This window comes from Siniperca chuatsi, linkage group LG2, assembly GCF_020085105.1.
Source record: "Siniperca chuatsi isolate FFG_IHB_CAS linkage group LG2, ASM2008510v1, whole genome shotgun sequence".
Lineage (NCBI taxonomy): Eukaryota > Metazoa > Chordata > Actinopteri > Centrarchiformes > Sinipercidae > Siniperca > Siniperca chuatsi.
This window is the reverse complement of record NC_058043.1, coordinates 32,619,552-32,643,307: the sequence shown is the minus strand read 5'-3', so window position 1 is coordinate 32,643,307 and position 23,756 is coordinate 32,619,552. Positions and strand designations below refer to the sequence as shown.

The following is a 23,756-nucleotide window of genomic DNA, read 5'->3' as shown; positions in this document are numbered from 1 at the left end:
GAACTCGAACAAACACTGTTGGATGTTACTGTTGGGCGTTGATATAGCGTAGCACAAGTAAGCACCAGCTGGCAGTGGGTGGAAATGTCAGTCGTCTTGTCTGCTTGAATGACAATAAAAACGGCACTCTTTACTTCCTCCAGAATGTAATCCTTTAGCACTGACAGCATGCAGTCCAACAGCTTGTTTTATACCATCTTTGACGTGCCTTCAAAAACGATAAGTTAGCTGTCTTAGGTGCTCCTCCAGCACACTGTCTAAGGAGGCAACAAAATCCACCAGTCCTCTGAAAATGCCAGGGTTGTCAGAGGAGTCAGTCTCGTCATGCCCTCGCAAGGCCAACTCAAAAGCCCCACAAAACTTCACGCAATCAATTATTTTAGATAAAATGTGCCTGTTTTTATCCACCTCCTATTTGTGTTTCCTCACCGCAATCCTGTGGCCGATGTCCCGCTTCGTAGTGATCTTCACTCTGCCTAATATGGCTAGCTTGACAGAATTTTCCATGTGTGCCCTGGTGTTCTCATGTTTCCTTACTTTCTCAAGGCGAGGCAAGGCAAGGCGAGTTTATTTGTATAGCACATTTCAACAACAAGGCAAAGTGTTTTACATAAAACAAAAAAGCAACACAGGGCAATATAAAAAGACATTTAAATACAATTTAAAAGAATGAAATAGAAAATGAAAACAAGTTAAAACAGGAGAGTTAAAAGTTACTTGATTATCATTATTTGATTTAATATAAGAGACAGAAAAGACAAACAGAAAAGTCTTCAGCCTTGATTTAACATTACTGATTGAAGTTGAGCACTGACTTTTAATCGTTCCTCCTTGTCTCCAAAAACAATGACTTCAGTTTTATCTTTGTTTAATTCAAGAAAATTCTGGCACATCCAATTGTTGATTTGTTCAATGCACTTACTCAATGCTTGTATAGGACTATAGTCCCCTAGTGACATTGTTATGTAAATCTGTCTGTCGTCTGCATAATTATGATCATTTATTTTATTCTTTTCCACAATCTGAGCCAGTGGGAACATGTAGATGTTAAACAGAAGAGGCCCTAGAATGGAGCCTTGGGGAACGCCACATGCAATTTTTGTCCACTATGATGTATTACCTATAGACACAAAGTAGTCCCTGTCCTTTAAGTAGGATTCAAATCAGTTTAACACTGTGCCAGAAAGTCCCACCCAGTCTTCCAGTTGATCTAATAAAATGTTGTGGTCGACTGTGTCAAATGCAGCACTGAGATCCAGTAATACCAAAACTGAAATTCTGCCGCTGTCTGTGTTTAAGTGGATGTCATTCAAAACTTTAGAGGAGTCTCAGTCCTGTGGTGTGCTCGAGCTGTTGCCAAGAAGTTGTTCAGCTGTTGAAAAACAGCTTTTTCAATGATTTTACTTAAAAATGAGAGATTTGATATGGGCCTATTAGTGACTAGATTGTTCTTTTTTAAGAGTGGCTTGATGACTGCAGTTTTCAGGGCCTGTGGGAAGACACCTGAGAGAAGAGACATATTGATAATTTGTAAAAAGATCTGACGCCAAGCAATTAGAAACATTTTTGAAAGCCTGTTGGCAGAATAACAAGGCAGCAGGAGGAGGATTTCAGATGTTGTATAATGTCCTCCAAGATTTTATGGTTAATAGGATCCAATTGTGTCATGCTATTTGAATTGATTTTAGTGGACACAGGGACAACACAAATCGTGTACCTGATATGGAGGCACTGACTGCCTGTCTAATTTTCTGATTTTTTGTCAGTGAAGAAGGAGGCAAATTCATTGCAGGCCCTGGTGGATAGAAGTTCAAAGACTACTGACAGAGGAGGGTTTGTTAGCCTGTCAACAGTAGCAAACAAGGCACGTGCATTAATATTGTTTTTGGCGATGATGTCAGAGACGAAGAACCACCTTGCATTTCTCAGTTCTAAATTATAAATGTGAAGTCTCTCTTTATAGATGTCATAATGAACCTGGAGATTTGTTTTTCACCACCTGCATTCAGCTTTACGGCAGGCTTTTGTCTCTCTATTCTTACTAGCCTGACATTTCTCCATGGAGACCTTTTGTTACCAGAGACAGCCCTCACCGTAGTGGGTGGAATGGCATCAATAACATTTGTAATTTTAGAATTGAAATTATTTCGTTCATTGACTAAGACCCAAGAACATGTGGAAGAGAAACCCTGAATAAATATTTTACCGGTGTTTTCAGTGATGTACCGTTTTGTGATTACATCTGTTTGAACATTTATGTTCACAGAGATAGCAAACTCAAAGAAAACACATGAATGATCAGAGAGAGCAACATCAGTCATCCCAACCTTAGAAATGTTCAGACCCTTGGAAATGAAGTCCAGAGTGTGTCCCTTATTGTGCTTATTGTGCTGAGTCAGTCCATAGTTATCAAGACAGGTACTTCATATCCTTCACTCAAACGCAAAAAGCAAAATAAGGCATTAGCATGACTGCTACCAGCTATCCAGGCCATTCTGGTGTACCGGCTATGAGAGAAGCCTTGCATACACTGCTATCCTTTCTCGCTAGCCTGCTGTCTGACTGTGAGGTCAGGTTGATCTGGGCCCAGCTCTTTCGCCTGTAGTTTCTCCACCAAAGTTCTTCTCTCAAGCGGATCTTGGAGGAGAGAGTTAGGATTGGGTCTTGGAGGAGTAGTGAACACTCTTGCCATTGTCATGTAGTTAAAAGGGCGCCTGTAGAGACTAGTCCTGACTTTAGCAGTGGCTCGCTTGGGGCGCCCTGTTTGGATTAGATTTGAGGATGCTGATTGGATAAATTGTATGTTATACGTTCATATCTTTAATCAGCAATTGGCTAAACTACTACACAGACCCGCCTCCTGTGTGCAATTTCTCCATCGTCCCAGAGCTGTTGAGACATGCAGACAGGCGGAGGGGACGTGTAAGAAAAGCATATATGTTGCGCAGATGATTTTCTATCATGTTTTACACATATTATTGGGTGCATTCTATATTTCAAACACACAAATATTGACAATTTGTATAATTTATACATTTTTATTAATAATGTTTTTGTGGCGCCCTCTATTGGCCAGCCATCCCTGTCCGCAACTTACGATTATTTTAATTATCGTTAATCGTCAATCGATTATTTTTTTGATTAATCATTTAGTCTTTAAAATATGTATGTAAAAAATCTCAATCACAAATTCATAGAGCTCTGTCACGGACATGCCAGGCTCCACAATCACCCAATCACAGTGCACTCCCTCATCAGAGTTCTAATCACACACCTGCTCCCCATCAGCACCTCATCAACACCAGTATAAGAGCACCCTACTCACCTCAGCCAGTTGTCTGGTCTTCTTCCCTCGATGTCAATGCCTGTTGGTTTCCTTCCCGTTCCTACGCCAGCGTGTACTTCCACTCCGGTGATCCTTCTACCCATCGTGTGTTTTTCTGTCTCCAGAGAATATTGCTCTGGCTCCCAAGCTCCAGCTCTAGAAATTTAATCACTGGGTAGACTTCCTTGGGATCCCGTAGTGTACGGCACAGTGTTGCAGAATATATAGAACACGTTTAGACTCCTGCCAACTCTCGTGCTTGTTGGGCCATTGGCCCCTTTGCAGATACAAGGACAATCACCTCAAGGTTGGATCTTCCTCCTGAAGACTAGACCACTGGGATGGTGTGTGCTCAGGGGACAAGGGCACACCAAGTGTTAAGTTTGGGAAGTTCTCCTGTTGCGCTTTCCTGCTCCCAGACACATTGCTTTGGCCACATGTGCTCCAACATGTGCAAATTATACAATTTCCACCCCTTCTCTTGCTACCTCTGCATCTGAGGTTGCTGCATCTGGTGGGAATCAGGATAATACATCTGCACTAATACGTCCTGGCCTATACTTTATATCAAATTGAAAACTTGCCAGGCGTGCTGGCCATCTCTGCTCCAATCTACCAAGTTAACTGAGCGCACTAAGGGATTATTATTGAAAACTTTTTTTGTCACTGCTCATGTAAAAGCCAAAAATTCAAGTTTAAAGGAGCTATACTTTTTATAATTTTTCTCTGTGGGGCTCAAGGTCCTGCTGGCAAAATAAATTACCCTCTCTTTCCCCATCCTGAACTTGGGCAAGCACAGCTGCTAAACTTTGTATTTTCATACTGTTTACATATTCAAGCCCTAATACTCAGCCCTGACACTTCCACTCTACCAGATCATAGACTCTGCTACCAGTTAATGTTGCTACGCTTTAAGTCAATTTATTACCAGTGCTATTCTGCAGTTCTTGTTGCCTGTTCTCCAGAACTGATCCTGTTCTCCTTTTCCCTTGTAGTCCTGCCTGTTCTGACTCTGGCCCCTGTTTCCTGCCCCTTGTCTGGTCAAGCTCTACTGTTCTGCCCTCAGCCCTGCTTCTCTGCCCTGGTACCCTCATTACTCAGTCTCCTCGGATCTCACTCTGGACCTGCCTCCTCTGCCCTTAACTGCCCCTGCCCCAGCCTCAGTTCCTAGCTCTCAGTTACCAACTCAAGCTTCCCCTAACCTGCAGCTCATCGCCCCAGTGCTCTGCAATAAATATATTTTCACCTGTTCTGCAGCCCCAGTATGATCTGACCACAAACAGGAACCCAGCAGTCAAGCTGGCCCTTGAGGAATGGCATCACGGGTTGGAAGGTTCTGTACATCCTTTCATCGTGTGGACTGACCACAGAAACTTGTCTGAACGTCAAATGTCTGAACTCCCAGCAAGCCAGGTGGGCCTTGTTTTTTGGCAGATTAAATTTCACACTCACTTATCGCCCTGGTTCTAGGAATGTCAAGCCTGACCCCCTTTCCCACCTGTTCACTGCCAACCACTCTGGTTCTGAGTCAGATTACATCTTACCCTCCACCTGTTTTGTCCCTGCTGTCTCTCGGGAAATCGAGTCCCGTATCCGACAAGCCCAGCAGAATCAGTCTGATCCAGGTAACTACACTCTAGTTTTAGTCTAGTTACTAACACTCAGTTTGTGCCAGATTTGGTTCGCTCAAGTGTTCTCCAGTGGGCCCATTCTACCCCCCTGACCTGCCATCCTGGAATGAACCAGACCCTTACCTTCCTCTGCCAGTGCTTCTGGTGGCCCACCCTCTTCTGATCTGCTCCATCCTCTGCCCACACCCGGCTGTCCCTGGTCACACATAGCGCTGGACTTCGTCACTGGCCACAGTCATCCTCACCATAATTGACACCTGTAACCACCCAACAGTGATGTCACAGTTTACTGGAGTACACCTGTACATCACTGAAACAAGGTGAGACGATATACCACTGGAGGTGAGCAAACACATTACATCAAAAGCAAGTATTTGAGATGTTTTGCACATCATTTTGGACACATTTGTCCAAACCCACCAAATCTTATTTAAATTTGAGAAAATTAAAGTTTCCAAAGATAACAAATTTAACCTGACATATGTGGTATCTTTGGAAACTTTGGGATCTCCACTAGAATTTTAAATAAGACTCGGTGGGTTTGCCGATGGGACAGTGAAATTGAAGAGGCAAAACAAATGTTCAATTCAATTAAAATTATATTTAAATAGCACCAATTCATAATAAATGTATGGTAATAAATGTGCATTTAATCAAATAATATACAACCAACTGACACAAATTGAACCTGGGGCTCTTGGGGCAGTTGCATGCTTTGCCCAGTGGTTGATCCATCCTTTTGCATGACATTATTCATTGTCATTAGGCGGTAACAAAATGTACGTATTGAAACAGAAGAAAACAGTGTATAATAAAGAAATAAAATTGTTTACAGGCTTTCTGAGGCTGCCCTGTCCCCGTCCTGCCCTGTTTTTTAATTTTTTAAGATAAAAGGATGTATGCATCTATTCCATCACAGTGCCATTACATGTCACATGAAAGATGTTTTGGCAAATTTAAGATCTTAAAAGCAAGACTTGATTGCTGAAATATTAATATACCTGAAACAAAAAGAATGACACCAAAGAAACACAACTTTATGGTAATAAACTTGAAATTGTGTGTGAAAACTTTAAATTAAAATGGCACAAATACAGGCCCTAGGATCATCAATGTCCAAGTCTGGATGCTTCTTGAAGAATGAATAATGTCATGTTTTCATTTCATATTATCATAAAGACAGATGGGCAGGCGCATACTGTATATAAATGCGCTATACAAGGGCAGCACAAAAATGTGTAAAAACAAGGTGAGGGGTGTGAAAGAATGCCTTGTAACAAGTTTGTATGATGAAAAATAACATCCAGTTAGCTTTAAAAGATTTTTAGAGTTAAAATATAGTGACTCATTCCAGCAGTGTGTGAAAAATCCAGCATGAAAAATAGCTCATCTGAAGTGACCTGTGGCGAGAAAGAGGCAGCTCATGGCTAGCATCTCGCCCAGGGAGCTGTTACTCTATCAGCAGATGCTTTAGTGTATTTTAGGCTAAATAAGTAATTTACATACTTCTTGCTCGTTTCAGAGCCAGGTGAAAACACTGGTGGTCTGTCTGTGGTGGACAGATTTGGAGTTTTTCTGTGGTGGGCTGAGAGTTGTGATGATTTCTCTACACATTATTCCAAAGCAAAGCAGTCAGCAAACACAGTTAAATTTAATATTATCCGTTATGTCAGCGTATGAACACGGGACCTAAAGTACAGTTTGATCTGAATGGAATAATCTAGACATGTATAAGCCTGCCAGACTTAAGATGTCATCTCTTTCAACAGTATTCTCTAGAGCTTGTAACTCACTAAAAGGACATTCAGAGCTTTATCTATTTGTGTGAAAAGACTCAGCATTGCACAAATAACGTCTGTCTTTGCAGATTAATCTGACTCACATTCAGATTAGTCCAAGTTTCAGTTTACAGTAAAAAATAAATAAAACACTTGATATACGAGAGCTCCAGCCGGTTACAGGGCTGAATTGAGACAGGATAATACAGAATATTATAACAACTTTTTTCACACTTCTGACCATCATCTCGGAATGCAGCAACGGCGCTAAAAAGAAGTCAGGTGGGACAAGGGCAGTCAAACAGTCAGATAGGCTGCAAACAAACCTCCAGATTAGCTAAATGTATCTGCAGACCTTTTCACACTACAAGCTTTCAATCCTGTAGTGTGTGCCCAACTTTGCCTGTAGGCCCCCTGAAAATCTTGTTCTGCTGACCTTCAGTAGTTTAGCATCTCACTGTGCTGCAGTGATGTACGTAGACGCATACTTCAGGGTGTGTCAGTACACCGTGACATCACTGTTGGGTGGTTATTGGTGCAAAAGAGCACACTTTGTACCACACAAAAGGGAAGGGAAACAGACCTTAAACTTTCAATCAGAAAGGGCAGTGAAATCCCTGCTTTTCAGCCTGCTGTTCAGTTAATCTTTAAAGGTTAAGTCATGTAGAAGGTGAACTGAGTTCACACCCAATACAAACTGGCCTTGTTTAAGCATACATTTTTCTCTTTTAATAATTTGGGAATAATTTAATGCCTTTATTAGATAGCAATAATGAAGAGATGACAGGAAATGAGGGAGAGAGAGCTGGGGAATGACATGTAACAAAGGTCGACGGACAGATTTGAAGTGGTCTGCACAGTCAGTGTCTTTACCTCTTTGTCACAGGAGTGCTTCTGTTGATGTATGAACTTAATGTGAAGTTCATACTTTTAAGATACACATCCCCATTTTACACAAAATGGCGGTTGGCGGTTTGATCCCAGCTTCCCCCCAGCCCACATGTTGAAGGAGTAGCTGCGTTTTGTACCAGCTGAAGGCGTGAGATTGCTTTTTGGCTTACCCTTAGTTCAGAGACTCTTTTTTGTTCTATAGTTAAGTACATATAGTTAGATTACATATTTATTATCTTTTAATTTTGTATGTGTGTGTGTGGGGGGGGGGTTTCATGTGTGCGCCAGAAAGAAGGTGTGTATGTTTTGTCAGGTTCAAACACCTAGAGCATTTAAATCATGCACAAGGAAAGAAAGACAAAGGCGTTATTTAGTTTTTACTCATGAGGAGAGCAAGCATAGATGCATTCAGTTACATCTCTTACTCACTCTGAAGTGCGTCTATGCAGCTGCCTCTCTTTCAGTTTAAGGAGATTCCCTGTTACATAGCTTTCTAAGGGGTGGGGGAGGTGTATAATGCTTCATAAACAACAAGACATATTGAGACTGGTCTATCTCGTGAGAGTGGCCTTGGGAGCAGCCACTACTCTTGAGACCATCTGGTGCGGTGTCAGCCTGCCCTGCCAGTCATGAGATAGCAGGGTGCCGTTCCTGTTATTCTCACAGACACAAGTTTAATAACACACACACTGCATTGCTGTGAACTTTAAAGGCTACTAGGAATAAAACATAAAAAATGCGATAACTTATGTACAGTTTATTCTAACATGTTTCTTTGTTCTGCCTCCGTATGTTCCGAATGCACGAGCATGAACACACGTGTTAGCTCAGAAACAAAGAAAGTACAGTGAAGCGGGAGCTTTGAGTTTCCTGTTCCTGTGGGTGGCTGTGTTTAAGGCCAAATTGGAGTGTCTGTGATTTGTTAAGATAACAGTTAGAAAAGAGAACGGTTAGTTTGCATGCGAGACATAGTAGTTACTGGATGTAACAATCTCTATGAGTACGGGCGTGAAGCATAACGAACATCAACTTAGCATGTGGCTACCAAATAATCTAACAGATCACAACAATAAAGCTCAGTGAGCCAAATCAATATATGTACATTGAAAAAAGTTGAGCAGTCGTGTGTTTAGCCGTGTGCACTGTTATGCTATGCTATACTAAGTTAAGTTACATTACGAATCCATGGAGGGAGAAGGGTTGCTTTGGTGCTGCTTTGTTAGCTGGCGATTCTGTCGATTGTGTATGAAGAATTGTGGTTCGATTGTGCAGGTAAGAGGAAACCGGTTGCTCTGTACTTTGTTGCTCCTGTTGCTTGTAGTTAGATGGCAGACTTTGCGTTGTAGCTGCTGGCGCTAACTAAGCTTGGTTGCAGGGATCTTAGGCAGGCTCTCGCGTCGCTGCCATAAAGAGTTTGGTTTGGTGTGTCTGCTCCGAGCAGACGACACGGCAAAGGAGACCTTTGACCCCAGGTCTGAGAGGTGAGACAGTAAAAGCAGAAAGAGAAAAACCAAAAGGTGAATTTGAGTTTTGTTACCCGGCCGGGGGATAGTCCAGAGGATATCCAGTTACAGGAAGTGACCGGAGGTATGAATGTAAATGTAATGGCTTACGTTCAGGTACGTGCACAGATGGACAGCACCTGGTGCTCAAGCATCTGACTAGATAGGTTCCCTTTTTGCAAGACATTTACAATGTTTACGGCCAACTGCCTTAAAACCTGAAAAAAAGAAGAAGAGTCCCTGCCCCACCCTTTTGTCACAGCTCCCACAGTTAACGCATGCAAATCGAGCACCCTGTGGAGCAGCATGAGCCACGTCTCCCTGACCTGCCTTCATTGGTGACAGCCAGGTAATGATAGTGTCACCCCAAAATCAAAAATACATATTTATCCTCTTACCAGTAGTGCTATTTATCCATCTAGAGAGTCGGAACTATTGGTAGAAAGAAAATAATTCGTGCATGAAACTGCTCACAACAAGGTCTGTGGATTATCTTGAGTAACCCAGTCATGATTTCTGGAAAGTGACATCGCTGTTGAGTTTTTCAAATGTTTTTTTTTTTTTTTGGCTCTTTGAGCACCACAAGCCAGTGCCATATAGGTCTATTATATTAAAAAAGGCAGACATCTCTACGGCCGATATCTCCAAAATTCGGCAACTCACACCAAAACAATCTAGATGGATAAATAGCACTACAGGTAAGAGGAAAAATATTTATTTTTGGTTTTGGGGTGAACAGTAAGCTTAACAACAAGCATTCTAGTCTGGTGAAAAAAAGGCGTCGTCAATGACAACGAGTAAACTCCAGTAGGCGAGTGGATACTTAAATTTAATCATATGCCACCAGCACCAGGCTCTTGCATAAGTACACAGACTTATTTGGTTTTGTACAAACCAAACTGGTTGGCTATAACTTGAAGTTTATAAAGTGGAAAACATCATCAGTCGTCACTGCATCTTAAACCAAAAACGCCAGGGAGCCTACAATACTGAACTCAGATAACAATCAGGCATCTTTGGTCTGAAAAATGTAATTTCCATTGGTGAGCTTGGGAGGGACTACATCTATTATCACTTTATTGTGGACAGACATATCAAACTAAAAGAGTTCCAAAGGGAAAGAGTCGGTCTTAGAGTGTTATTTGAGTGCACTGACGCACAGAGATGAAACCAAATGCAGGCATGGTGGCAGAGGTGCATAAGTATAGAGACAGTCTTGCAGACATGCTTACAGTGGTAAGCACTCAGTCAGCAACGGGGAATCAACAGTACCAGAAGGGCTAAGGAAGGGAGGCTAGAGTCTTAGTAGTCAAACAGCCTACTGGTAAGCTACATGGATGACCTGGCAAATGGGAGTGAGAAAGTGGCTATTACTGTATACAGTTTATACTATATATTAGGGAATAAGGGAGAGTTGTTCAGGGGGCTCAGGTGATTGGCAGGAGCCAATAAAATTCCATCACTGCGGTTAAAGAGAATTCTAACATTCTTCTTGATGACAACTACTGCATTTTCCGCAAATTAAAAAGATCTCTAAACAGTTACTATTACCATGCGACTATAAGGCTCAACAACCCATTTGTAACCTCAGACCTGAAGTTTTGTAGAGCCCTGAAGGCAAATGCTGGGTCCCATTTCCATACTACATACAATATAATATAATAATAATATAACATATAGTTGTATATGATTTGTACTAGATACTGACATAATATACTGTTTTTGCAGTTAGTATACACGAGATTGACTGTTTTATACTACAATGATACAATCTGAACACCATCGGACATCAATCTAACTGCAAATTTGGAATTATAATGAAAAGGGTTCTAATGGAACATTTTCTTTCCTGTTTTATAAATAACTGGGCAGTCAAGTCTCAGCTAATTCAGGTGTCACAACAGGCAAATGAAGTCCTCCATTGAAATGACTCAAGTAGAACTCATGTACCTACGCGGTGTTTGACCTTGGCTTTTGACGTGCCCATTATTATTTGTTTGCCGTTGAGTCCAGACATAGTGGTAAATGTTTAACTCAGACTGAATTACTGCTAGTTAAATTTTAAATTTTAATAGAGGGTGAAAGCACTCGTTAGGGGTGCGCACGCGCCAACGTGCATGCTGCCTGTTGCCGTTGCTCCGTCTCGTCGTCCTGCGGACTTATTTATTATTATTTCTATTTCTATTCTATTAGTACTTCTGTTCCTGTGTGCATTGGCGTGACAGTGAGCAGCTGTAACGAAATAAAGTATTTCTGATTCTGATAGACAATACATGGAGTACATCAAGAGAAAGCAGATCCTCACCAGTCTGTCTCGAGTAAATCTGATACAACCACTAGGTGGAGACAAATCACCATCAACGTTTCTGCCAATCCATTGCAGCTGTGGTATGCTCTAAACAAACATTTACAGCATCATTTGTAATAAATCCAGATTCAGCTGTTGTCTAATGTTAGTCTGTGTATTGGAAAACGTGTTCATTCAGACCATGCATGTGCTTGATATGGAAACTTTGAAAATGGGTGTTTTTGGTTAATTAGGTGTCAACTTGAAGACAGAACAGCCAACAGTCACAAAATGCTCCATAGCTGCTATGTTGCTCAATTTGAAAGTCAAAAACTAGGCCCGCAGGAAGACTCAGCATTCCCTCCAGCACTACACTCCCAAATAAATCACACATGAAAACTATGACAGTTATGAATGTCATTTGAAAAGTGAAACATGTCTTGGAAACAGTCTCTGGAAGTCAGTCAACATGACCTCAGCACACAAATTGCATACACACACACACACACACACAGCACACAATTTCCTAAACCCGATCTGACCTGATGTACTAGAACCCAAAAATAGGTTCAAACCCACAGACCAAAGCATTGTTGGGCCCCACTGGGCTCAGGTCATTTGCAGAACTCTAATTGGATGCTGGCTGATAGGCCTGTAATTTCCTCCATTAGGATTAATCTGTTATAGATGTCCATTAGCCAATGTGTCCTGTTTTCTTCTGTGGAGAAGAGCTCATACCAATCCTGTGTTTTGTGACAAGACTATTGTACTGTACATGTTGTTTTGTGACTAGTGGTCCCCCATCAGGGTTCCTTAAAAAGGGCTAACAGGCTCAGAACCAAGTTTAAGAATTAAACTTGTTATTCAATGTTTACAGTCTGCCAGTATGCAAACCCTGAATGTCCACATAGTAAATTATCCATGAAAATTTATTGTACAGTGTAGCTAAATAAGATGTCACCTGAGTTCACTCTCTTCTAGTGGTATCTGATAACGATAGTGTTTTTATCAGTTTAATACTTCTTTTGTCTGTGATAAAGACTTTCAAGTGGTGGCTATCTTAGTCCTGGAACAATTTGTGCTGTGTTCACAAATATTCACTGGCAGAGTGGCATGATGACTCCCACGCAAAAGGCTGTAGTAAAAACGCATTCAAGCCATGAGGCTTCTGCTAAACCAGCTAACGAGCTGCAACTCATCAGACACTACACATTTAGTTGTGGTCACATTTAAACGTGGTCTTATAGACCTTCACTTTAACACAAAAAAGTCACAGCAACTGACAGAACCTGAAGGTGATGCAGGCTGCTGCTGTCATTCCGTAACCATGGAAGATAAACCGTAACCATGCAGAAAAACAATTTAACTATAAACAGGAGATGCCATTAAGCTATACACCAGGAAGCCTAAGTAAAACAAAGGAAAATAGGTAGGCTTAATTATTGTTGTATAAATTAAATACTAAGTATCCAGCTGAGTATTGTGTAGTTTATTGTTTGGTAGATAATTTCATATATGTATTATCTAGCATTAGTTAGTTAGCTGTGTCAGGCTAACCATGACTTGTTCACTTTAGGAATTCATGTCACTGTAAGCTTTGATATTGTAGACTCATAGGGTAATTCTACTGATGTAATTTAGCTATACTGCCCTGATGAGTGACTGAGGATCATTACAACGTTCATGAGCTAGCTAGCTTGTTAGGTTCAAGTAAACTAACTAGTTGAGTTAAAGAAACAAAGTTGTCAAAAATATGGAAATGTATTCGCCGTACTCTTTTGGCCTTACTACTGTGTTAGTGACTTTATGGCAAAAGCACATGAAAAACACATTCACTTCTATGCTGTAAGTCCAATAAACTCTCACAAACGAGTCCCATCATCCACCTGGGTTTTAAATAGTTGCCTGTAAGCACACTTAGAATAGAGAAATATAATATCATATTGTTAATAATGTAAAAAACAAGCTGTTAGTTAGTAAATGTCTAGAGAAAGAGCAGAAGGAAATATCACTGTCTGCAGTTTCAGGTTATGTTGAATCATTTTCACAGAATAGTAATTTCATTTGGATTTTTTTGATGTGATGTATTTTCTTGTGTAAGAGGATGTTGTGAAAGGACATAGTGCAAGGAGGGTTTAGTTTGTAGTGCTGTAGCTGACAGATGTGGTTAGGTGTGTTGACAGATCACAGATGGCTGGTTGGCTTTAGGCATGATTTTGGACTTTGGAGTGGTTATGGTAAGCAGCTGGAAAGCAGATTTTGATATTCAATAAAGCGTCATAAATTTGTTCCTTTATCATTAATTTATTGAGTAATATAATAATATAGAAATATGACAGGGTAATAAAAAGTATTTTTTCATTTCTACTAGTGCAAAGTTGTTTTTTCTCAATTTCAGTTTCACTTTATATAATTCATGACATATTACTGTAAACACTGTCTCAGACATTTTGGGAATGCTTTTGATGGTCAGGACCTGAAAAGTCAGTGTTCATACTTGTGAAACATAAACTGTATTTTGGAACATAAACATCCCACAGTATTTAGTTTTTTCCTTATTTGTAAAGGAGGCAGAAATATGAGCAAACAACCATGGGTGTTTTAGTACCAAATTTAGTACCAAATTTACATTTTTCCACAGTTCCACAATAGGCAATTCCTTAGGTTTATGACAGTATTAGTATATGGAGGCCTACATATGATTTTGTGGCATGTAGTAGGCCCTAATAAATTTGTCATAGTTAGCTTAGGAAATGCCCTAAAATACATTTCCAGATTAAATGCAAAGTCAAAAATAGACACAACATTGTTTCAGTTGCCTATATGTTGCATATAATCCACATACAGTACATGTGAATGTATGTTACAGTTACCATGGATGAAGTCAAGCTGGCCCGTACAAAATCGGTTGAGTGTGGAGCCCAGGAGGTCAAGACTCAGATGGACCTCTTTAACCAGATTCTACAGCTGCTTGACACCAAACTTAATGACAACTCCATAATGGTTAGTAAACCAAAATGTAGAGCTGGGTTCAAGCTATAAACTTCTGTATTTTCGTTCATTTGTTATCATATGTTATTGGGCTTGTATAACATATTGTAAATTACATCTTGGTCTTTAGTGAGCAAAGGGAAAGGGACAGGCCATGGAAGCTGCTGTTTTTAATATGAAGTAATCTGTGATATTTATACAGTGCCATCTGTCCACGTGGTCTACATTAGAATACAGAATTCTTCAGCTGCAGAGGCCACAATAGAAATGTTGACCATGTTGGCGGAGGTGTACACCTGTTGGGACGTTGAGACCGAAAATGGCACCGTGTTAAAAAACACAAGGGGCTGGGTTGGTGTGGTGTGATGTTGCTACAAATCCAGTTTGCTCAATAAATCAATGAGTTTGAAAACTTGGCAGACAACAAAACACTGCACAGCGGTTTATAATACTATAGACAGAATTTTACAACTCTGAAGTTTAGAGCTGCAACTAATGATTATTTTTATTACCAATTAATCTGCTGATTATTTTCTCGATTATTCAATTAGTTGTTTAGTCTATAAAATGTAAAAGAAAATTGTCCCATCACAATTTTCTAGACCCCAAGTTTATAGACAGACAATAATACCTGCTTCATGCATCAACTAGCCATATGTACGGAGTGTGAATGAGTGCAACACCATGAATGCTCAAAGTGGAACAGATATAAACACTTTTGCCTTTAGACGTGGTCAATAGACACTGTATGAACTAGTTTGTTTCAAGCATACCTCGGCCATTACGTGTTCATGTGACAGGGTAATCTACCAGCAATGTGCGCTTGCATGTGGATTTTATTGGCCAATGCAGTGTGTTGCCAGAAGCTGAGCCAGGTTCAGCTTTTTTGCTGGGGCCCTCTGCGTCATCACCCCCACTGTGTCAATGCAGTTGTCTCATTGAAACAAATGAAGTGTCTGCATTCTTTCATGCAGTGCTGTGTTGGTCTGAACACAGCCTTGAAGCCCCTGCACACCCATAGTCTACCCACACAGGTGTTTTGATGTAAGCTCTTCTCAAGACTGTGGCGGGTGTGTACAAACTGTGCTTGACTGACAGCTCCCTCACTCTCATGTTAGCTTTGCTGCACCTGTCAGGGGAGGGACAATTTACATCACGTAATTCCAAGCATAGCTCCACGCAACTTCAACCTGACTAGAGGTCTAATTAGAAAACACCTGGGTGGATTTGCAGGGTCTTTAAACTTCTGTCTGAGGAATGTGATACATTATGAGGGGTTGAGCTCCTGTAGATTCATGAGTTCATGTGATGTATTTCCAAGGTGTTCCAGGAAGAGCTGCGGCTCATGCAGAGGAGCTCGTACTACTTGGAAATCCAGCGTGATGATTTGCTACCAACTGCAGACCAGCAGCAGCACACTTTACATTTGACTGACAGCACGGTGTGGTCTCTCATTGATCAGCAGAGGCTGCAGCGTGCCATGACCCTGGCTAACACCCAGGTGAGGCTCCTCCTCGCTCTTCTGGGAATGCTCTACCAAGGGATCATCAGGGGCTGTCGGGAGCTAGAGGCCTTCATCAATAGGTACGACCAGGGTTTGGTGGACAGTGACACGGCAGCTTCCATGCAGCAGATGCTCCAGCAAACCCACCAGTACATGAACGACTTTGAGAGCAGAATGACTCGGAATCTTGGACCGCTGGACCTGCAGAACCAGCTCATCCCCAACACAGGCAACCTCCCCATACCACAGCTCAGTGCATCACTGGCCATCAAGATGCCGGTGATATTTGACAGGTTCAAGTCATGCACGACATCCAACACTGTGCATCTGTGTTGGGAAGTCGCAGGCCAGCAGTCTAAGGAACCGAACCAACAGTTTGAGATCCATGTAAAGAGCCTTCACCCAACCATTGCTGAACATGACCAGTTTACTAAATCTACATGCCAGTCATACAACATACAGGTCAACAACTTGATACCTGACAGGTACTATCAGTTCTCTGTGAAGAGAGTAGATGCTGTAAACTTGGTCTATGCACTGTGGATCGACACCATCATCCTGAAGACCTTGGATATTCCCATGTAAGAGCAAAATGTCCCCTTTTGAACATGAAGATAATGAAGAGAATTCACAGCCTGTGTATACTTACAAAGAGAAATATATTTGACCTGCTTTATTGCAAATAAAATAACTTTAAGGATTTCTTGAATTGAAAACTGTGTTAAATGCATGATAAAATGGTTGGCCAAAATAACTTGATGATAAAATGAAAAATACACACACGGCACAGTGGGACCTTAAAGGCAGAAATCTGAATGACATACAAATAATTAAATGGGTACTATAACCTAATTTTCGGATTGATGCCTTTGACACTTTAGGTTTTTAGGTGCAGTAACAGAATCTGGAGTCATATTTGATCAGCACTGCCTAGTTTGACAGTTTGATCTGAGTTTTGTGAGCCGGGTGCATTGCGCTGGACGGACATGCAGACTGAACTCAGGCCAGGACCTACAACCAATCAGAGCAGTGAAACGTGACATATGACTTTTCAAATTGGGGGGGGGTTGATTGGTTGAAGAAAGTGGCTTGGGGGTTTAGTTATTTAGTTACTGTTAAGTTAAGTTAATGGCTAACAAAGGCTAATCAAGGAACACATGGCTAACTATGTCATTTCCTAACAATGAAAGTGATCTCAGAGATCAAGTACCTAAAGTTATTGCTCAGCTCATTACTGAATTTTCACAGTAAACTATCTTTAAAGCAGCTATAATCAATATTTTATAATAACAATGACAAAAAAATGACATTGTGAAAACAATCTGACAATGTGAAAGGGTTCGCTCGTAGTGATAAACCTAAAGCAAATTATCACCCGTAAATGTACTGTTCTGCTTCACTCTCACTTTTCTAGTCTCCCGACCACTTAAAGCACTTTACAGCACATGCCAACATTCACCCATACACTGATAGTAGCTGCCATGCAAAGTGCCAACCTGCGGTTAGGGGTTCAGTGTCTTGCTCAAGGACACTCTCTCTGGAGGAGTCTATTGCTGATTACTAGACAACCGCTCGACCTCCTGAGCCATGCCGCCCCAAACAGCAAAGCGACACAGCTACAGCTGGTGAAGATAGTGGAGCATTTAGCAGCTAAAGAGCCAGATATCTCCTTCAGGAGATATCTGAGGGATGATGATATGTCAGTGTTGTCAACTGTTTCCATAGCCCCAAAGTGGCAAAAAAAATGTTCGCAATGTTCAGCGCTGATTCTAACTATCTTCAGTTTAGCAGTATGCTCAGTCTGCTGCTGGTTCAAGCCGTTACGTTCAGTTCAGTACAAAGATGTGATGTCAGGAGTTTAACAATGTAAGAATCAGAATCTGATGACAGTTGCTGGGTTGTTTGCTTATGTTGCCAGGGAGACAGCACTATTAATTCGATTTTACACACACAGTCCTGATGAAGCAGATTAGCTCAGTAAACTATTGCTGATTTCTAGATGAGGATGTTTTTTCCAACTTGAACTTTGAATATTGCTGATTTAGACAAATATATTTAATGTTATAGAGAAATACTTAAGATTTGAAACTAAGCTTTCAAGTGACAGTGAATTTTGACATCTAGATAAAATTTGTTTGATCTAACCCAAAGTCAAACTTGATCATTGTGAAATCAGCTATCCTGTCTTTTTGATGGAGGTTGTATTTATTGCTTTTCATGTCTGATGAAGGACAGGATTGCTCACGTCACTTGTAATTTGCAAATAAATAGGTCCTGTGGAAATGGGACTAATATACTACTGGGTCTGATAAAGACTAATATAATTATCTTGTGGATTAGAGGTTTTCTATCAAATAGACCACAAAAAGTATCTGTAAAAGGTGGGGTGTTAGAGATGGTTACCCCAAACACGGGTGCATCATGAGGTACCATTTTATCACCTTTGTTGTTTTCATTGTATGCCAATGAAATTAACATTAAGACCTACACTTTATCTTATTAAAGTATGCTGATGATATGGGACTTATTGGCCATCTGTGTGAGGGCTGACACCAGAGTTAGAGAGTCCCTATACAGTTTGGCAGTGGTGTGAGGCAAGTGCACTTGAAATACATGTAGGTAACACAATGGGACTAATTTATTCCAGCGACACACAATCTCTAAATAAACTGTAATCTTTGACAATCACCAGACCCCCAGTAGAAATCAGCAGCAGCTGTAAACTGAAACAGAGAACAGTGTTTGATGGCCACCTTAACTTCACAAAAAATACTGATTATATTTTTAACAAAGCCTAGCAGAGATTGTATCTACTTAGTTACATTATTTAGGGGTTAGTAAGCACATCTTGGAAATGGTATGTAAGAATCTGGTGGAAGTATTTTATTTTCTGCCATGGTCATGTTTTATGGAGAATAGTAAATATAGCTAGTACAATTATTTTTGAAATGATGGCGCCAGATGCAACCAAATGAGAGAAGTATGATTTATATATTAGCTACAAAGCTTTCCGAAGCTTTCCAAATCGAAAGCTTTCCTACCCTCAGGCCAGTATACTTGGAATTACGTCCATATTGGACAATTCTCAAGAAGTCCTCCAAATTATTTGACAAAATACATCGTTTGTCCATGCCAGAACGACACATAGAAATGTTTTCTGATCTGACGCCACTATCTGCAGGACAACATCATTTCTCTGTCTCTTTCAAAACTGTTACAAATAACCACTGAAAAATGTATCTGTTTTATGATGTGACAACTCTGGTTAAAGGTTTGGTTAGGTTTAGGCACAAAAATAACTTGGCATTCAGCATAACTGACTGTCAGGTGGAAACGGGAAACAAACAGCAGTCATAATAATATTTAGTCATAATTAAGACAGCTGCTAGAGGGCGCTGTCACTCTAGCAGATGTCGGAGGACAGTCTGCAATTCTGCACATCTCAATCTACATCCAGTGTGTCCGTTATGTAGCGGGGTCCTGGTGGATGGGCATGTAGCACATTTGGCATTCAGGAAGCCAGAGGTTGTGTCCCATCACAAACCTACAATCGTTGTTTGCATTTTTAATAACCATAACCTTTGATCTTTCCCTAACCTTAACCGAGCCATAGTTGCCATGGTCAGATATTGTAGAAAGCAACATTTTTTAAAATGCTGGCATTGAACATAAAAAAACGATGTCATGTCTTAATAGTGATTTTGCAACCTTGCCTGAACCTGAGCGTTTGCGATACCTTAATAAATTAAGGTCATGCATTTGTTTGGAGACGACTACACTGTATGACTATACTCCAGCAGCCTCCCAATCAAGCTAGCAATCCATCAGTAGTAACTGTCACCAGCATCATTTAGCTATTTTCCACACTAACAGTGAATATTCATAATATTAGCAGTAAACAGCAGTATGCAGTGAATGAGATTAATAGTGCAATGTCGCTGATTTTCCAAAACTGTGTTCCCTTTTCCTTGACGGACTGGTATTGCTGCATGGTCTCTGTCTGTTGCTGGTCCTGTTGTTTACCAGACTGTGTTTACAGAATCAGAGAATAAGTGGGAGAGAAAATCAGTAAGATGGTAATATTTATCTGTAGAGGCAACGCACGTTTGTGTTGGGATCCTGCTCAGATACCACAAAGTCACAAAGGACACGGATGGAATGAGCTCTCTTATGTCAGCCTTTGGCTTTGAGACTGTTGAACAAGACTGGAGTATTCAGTGTTTCTGATTCAGAATGAGACATTTTTAAATTCATGTCTGAGACCTCTGCAGTGTGAAACCACAGGAAAATGATTTTGCAACCATGATGGAAAAAGGAGACTCCATACTACTAAAGTTCCTGTATTTTTGCCACATAGTAGCACGCATCATTACATCACACACTGCAGACTAGTACTGTTTACAAGATAGTTTGCTTGGGAAAAAGGGTTGTGCATATCTTATTTGTGCAGAATCAAGAAGTAGTTCACAAATTATTATCTTTCTGCCTTCAGTCCAACCAGAAACCACTTGTGTTTTTGTGTACACTTCAATGGGCCAGAGGTTCGTTGGACTCAGAAAGTATATCGTTATTGTGTCATATGTTCCTGTTTATAGCACAATCCTGGTCTGATTTGCAAACCAAGCCAGAGCCAGAGTCATTATCCCTAACAAGCCAAACTCACATATTGGCTGCTAGGGCAGACTTCCAACATCTCCATGCCCTTGGACTTGAGTTCCTGCTTCATTGTGCCGCTTCATTAGAATTTGAGGAGGACAGCATGCTTTACTTCATTAATGTTGCAGTTCCAAAGAATCCTTCACAGCGGATAACCTCAGATCTTTTCCAGTTATGATACAGTATATCAGGAAACAGTCCTCGTGAATTATTCATCTAAACTCCCTCACAATGGGCAATAGGACTGCCTCGATATCTGGAGTTTTCATGATCGGGATAATTTTGTATGTGGTTATGACTGATTTCTTTTCCTGAGTTGTAAGGTTCGGTGGCTGTTAGAAAATACAGTATAGTTACAGAGAAATTAAATGATTGTACTCCATATCTATGCCTGCATGTTTGTAGTTATATATGTATATATATACTCAGTTACTAGTTTACACCTAGCTAAAACTAATGCAGTCTAATACAACAGTCAGTGAGGGCCCTGTTGTTTAGTCTACCCTCATTGATATAAATGGGGTGGACAAAATATTAGACATAATATTATTTTATAACATTATAACCTTCATGAAGGTAGAATTTATTGCTGGACAATTGGATTGGGCTGCATGAGTTTTAACTAGGTGTACCTAATAATTTCACCTAACATGGTAATTCATCAGAAATAATGATCCAATAATATACTCTATAATAATATATAATTCTGACAGGAGGCATTCTGCATAATGAGTACTTTAATTTGTGATACTTGAATGCATTTTGCTGATAATACTTCTGTACTTTTATTTAAGTAACCATTTTAATACAGGACTTGTAATGAAGAATGTTTACAGCATGGTATTTATACTTTTACTGGGGTTTCAAATATTTCTTCTGCCACCTCTTCAGACTGTAGATCCTAGCACTTACGTAGCTGTTGTAGTTCCTTATTAAAAAATGTCTATTTTCTCTAAATAAACTTGCAATATAAGGCCTGTGGAATGGTCGCTCTGAGAGTTTAATGTTGAACAAGACTGGAGTATTCAGTGTTTCTGATTCAGAATGAGACATTTTTAAATTCACGTCTGAGACCTCTGCAGTGTGAAACCACAGGAAAATGATTTTGCAACCATGATGGAAAAAGGAGACTCCATACTACTAAAGTTCCTGTATTTTTGCCACATAGTAGCACGCATCATTAAATCACACACTGCAGACTAGTACTGTTTACAAGATAGTTTGCTTGGGAAAAAGGGTTGTGCATATCTTATTTGTGCAGAATCAAGAAGTAGTTCACAAATTATTATCTTTCTGCCTTCAGTCCAACCAGAAACCACTTGTGTTTTTTGTGTACACTTCAATGGGCCAGAGGTTCGTTGGACTCAGAAAGTATATCGTTATTGTGTCATATGTTCCTGTTTATAGCACAATCCTGGTCTGATTTGCAAACCAAGCCAGAGCCAGAGTCATTATCCCTAACAAGCCAAACTCACATATTGGCTGCTAGGGCAGACTTCCAACATCTCCATGCCCTTGGACTTGAGTTCCTGCTTCATTGTGCCGCTTCATTAGAATTTGAGGAGGACAGCATGCTTTACTTCATTAATGTTGCAGTTCCAAAGAATCCTTCACAGCGGATAACCTCAGATCTTTTCCAGTTATGATACAGTATATCAGGAAACAGTCCTCGTGAATTATTCATCTAAACTCCCTCACAATGGGCAATAGGACTGCCTCGATATCTGGAGTTTTCATGATCGGGATAATTTTGTATGTGGTTATGACTGATTTCTTTTCCTGAGTTGTAAGGTTCGGTGGCTGTTAGAAAATACAGTATAGTTACAGAGAAATTAAATGATTGTACTCCATATCTATGCCTGCATGTTTGTAGTTATATATGTATATATATACTCAGTTACTAGTTTACACCTAGCTAAAACTAATGCAGTCTAATACAACAGTCAGTGAGGGCCCTGTTGTTTAGTCTACCCTCATTGATATAAATGGGGTGGACAAAATATTAGACATAATATTATTTTATAACATTATAACCTTCATGAAGGTAGAATTTATTGCTGGACAATTGGATTGGGCTGCATGAGTTTTAACTAGGTGTACCTAATAATTTCACCTAACATGGTAATTCATCAGAAATAATGATCCAATAATATACTCTATAATAATATATAATTCTGACAGGAGGCATTCTGCATAATGAGTACTTTAATTTGTGATACTTGAATGCATTTTGCTGATAATACTTCTGTACTTTTATTTAAGTAACCATTTTAATACAGGACTTGTAATGAAGAATGTTTACAGCATGGTATTTATACTTTTACTGGGGTTTCAAATATTTCTTCTGCCACCTCTTCAGACTGTAGATCCTAGCACTTACGTAGCTGTTGTAGTTCCTTATTAAAAAATGTCTATTTTCTCTAAATAAACTTGCAATATAAGGCCTGTGGAATGGTCGCTCTGAGAGTTTAATGTTGAACAAGACTGGAGTATTCAGTGTTTCTGATTCAGAATGAGACATTTTTAAATTCATGTCTGAGACCTCTGCAGTGTGAAACCACAGGAAAATGATTTTGCAACCATGATGGAAAAAGGAGACTCCATACTACTAAAGTTCCTGTATTTTTGCCACATAGTAGCACGCATCATTAAATCACACACTGCAGACTAGTACTGTTTACAAGATAGTTTGCTTGGGAAAAAGGGTTGTGCATATCTTATTTGTGCAGAATCAAGAAGTAGTTCACAAATTATTATCTTTCTGCCTTCAGTCCAACCAGAAACCACTTGTGTTTTTGTGTACACTTCAATGGGCCAGAGGTTCGTTGGACTCAGAAAGTATATCGTTATTGTGTCATATGTTCCTGTTTATAGCACAATCCTGGTCTGATTTGCAAACCAAGCCAGAGCCAGAGTCATTATCCCTAACAAGCCAAACTCACATATTGGCTGCTAGGGCAGACTTCCAACATCTCCATGCCCTTGGACTTGAGTTCCTGCTTCATTGTGCCGCTTCATTAGAATTTGAGGAGGACAGCATGCTTTACTTCATTAATGTTGCAGTTCCAAAGAATCCTTCACAGCAGATAACCTCAGATCTTTTCCAGTTATGATACAGTATATCAGGAAACAGTCCTCGTGAATTATTCATCTAAACTCCCTCACAATGGGCAATAGGACTGCCTCGATAT

At 40.2% G+C, this 23,756-nt stretch overlaps 1 protein-coding gene and 1 long non-coding RNA gene across 4 annotated transcripts; one reads left to right on the top strand and one right to left on the bottom strand.

The window, feature by feature from the left end:
* Positions 1 to 839: 839 nt before the first annotated feature.
* LOC122883981 lies at positions 840 to 5,209 on the bottom strand. Its single transcript, XR_006379770.1, has 3 exons — positions 5,080 to 5,209; positions 3,326 to 3,836; positions 840 to 2,889 (listed from the first exon to the last, which is right to left on the bottom strand). It is a non-coding gene; the product is annotated as an uncharacterized LOC122883981 (long non-coding RNA).
* Positions 5,136 to 16,610, top strand: LOC122883972 (fibronectin type III domain-containing protein 11-like). Of its 3 annotated transcripts, XM_044213215.1 has the most exons (4): positions 12,776 to 12,843; positions 13,586 to 13,651; positions 14,284 to 14,417; positions 15,727 to 16,610. In XM_044213215.1, the coding sequence occupies exons 3-4, from the start codon at positions 14,289 to 14,291 to the stop codon at positions 16,492 to 16,494; spliced, it is 897 nt and encodes a 298-aa protein (XP_044069150.1). In that variant the 5' UTR covers positions 12,776 to 12,843; positions 13,586 to 13,651; positions 14,284 to 14,288; the 3' UTR covers positions 16,495 to 16,610. The 3 variants fall into 3 exon arrangements, with proteins under 3 accessions (XP_044069131.1, XP_044069141.1, XP_044069150.1); XM_044213196.1 differs by lacking the exons at positions 12,776 to 12,843; positions 13,586 to 13,651 and adding an exon at positions 5,136 to 5,276; XM_044213206.1 differs by lacking the exon at positions 13,586 to 13,651 and having other exon boundaries at positions 12,751 to 12,843.
* Positions 16,611 to 23,756: the final 7,146 nt, after the last annotated feature.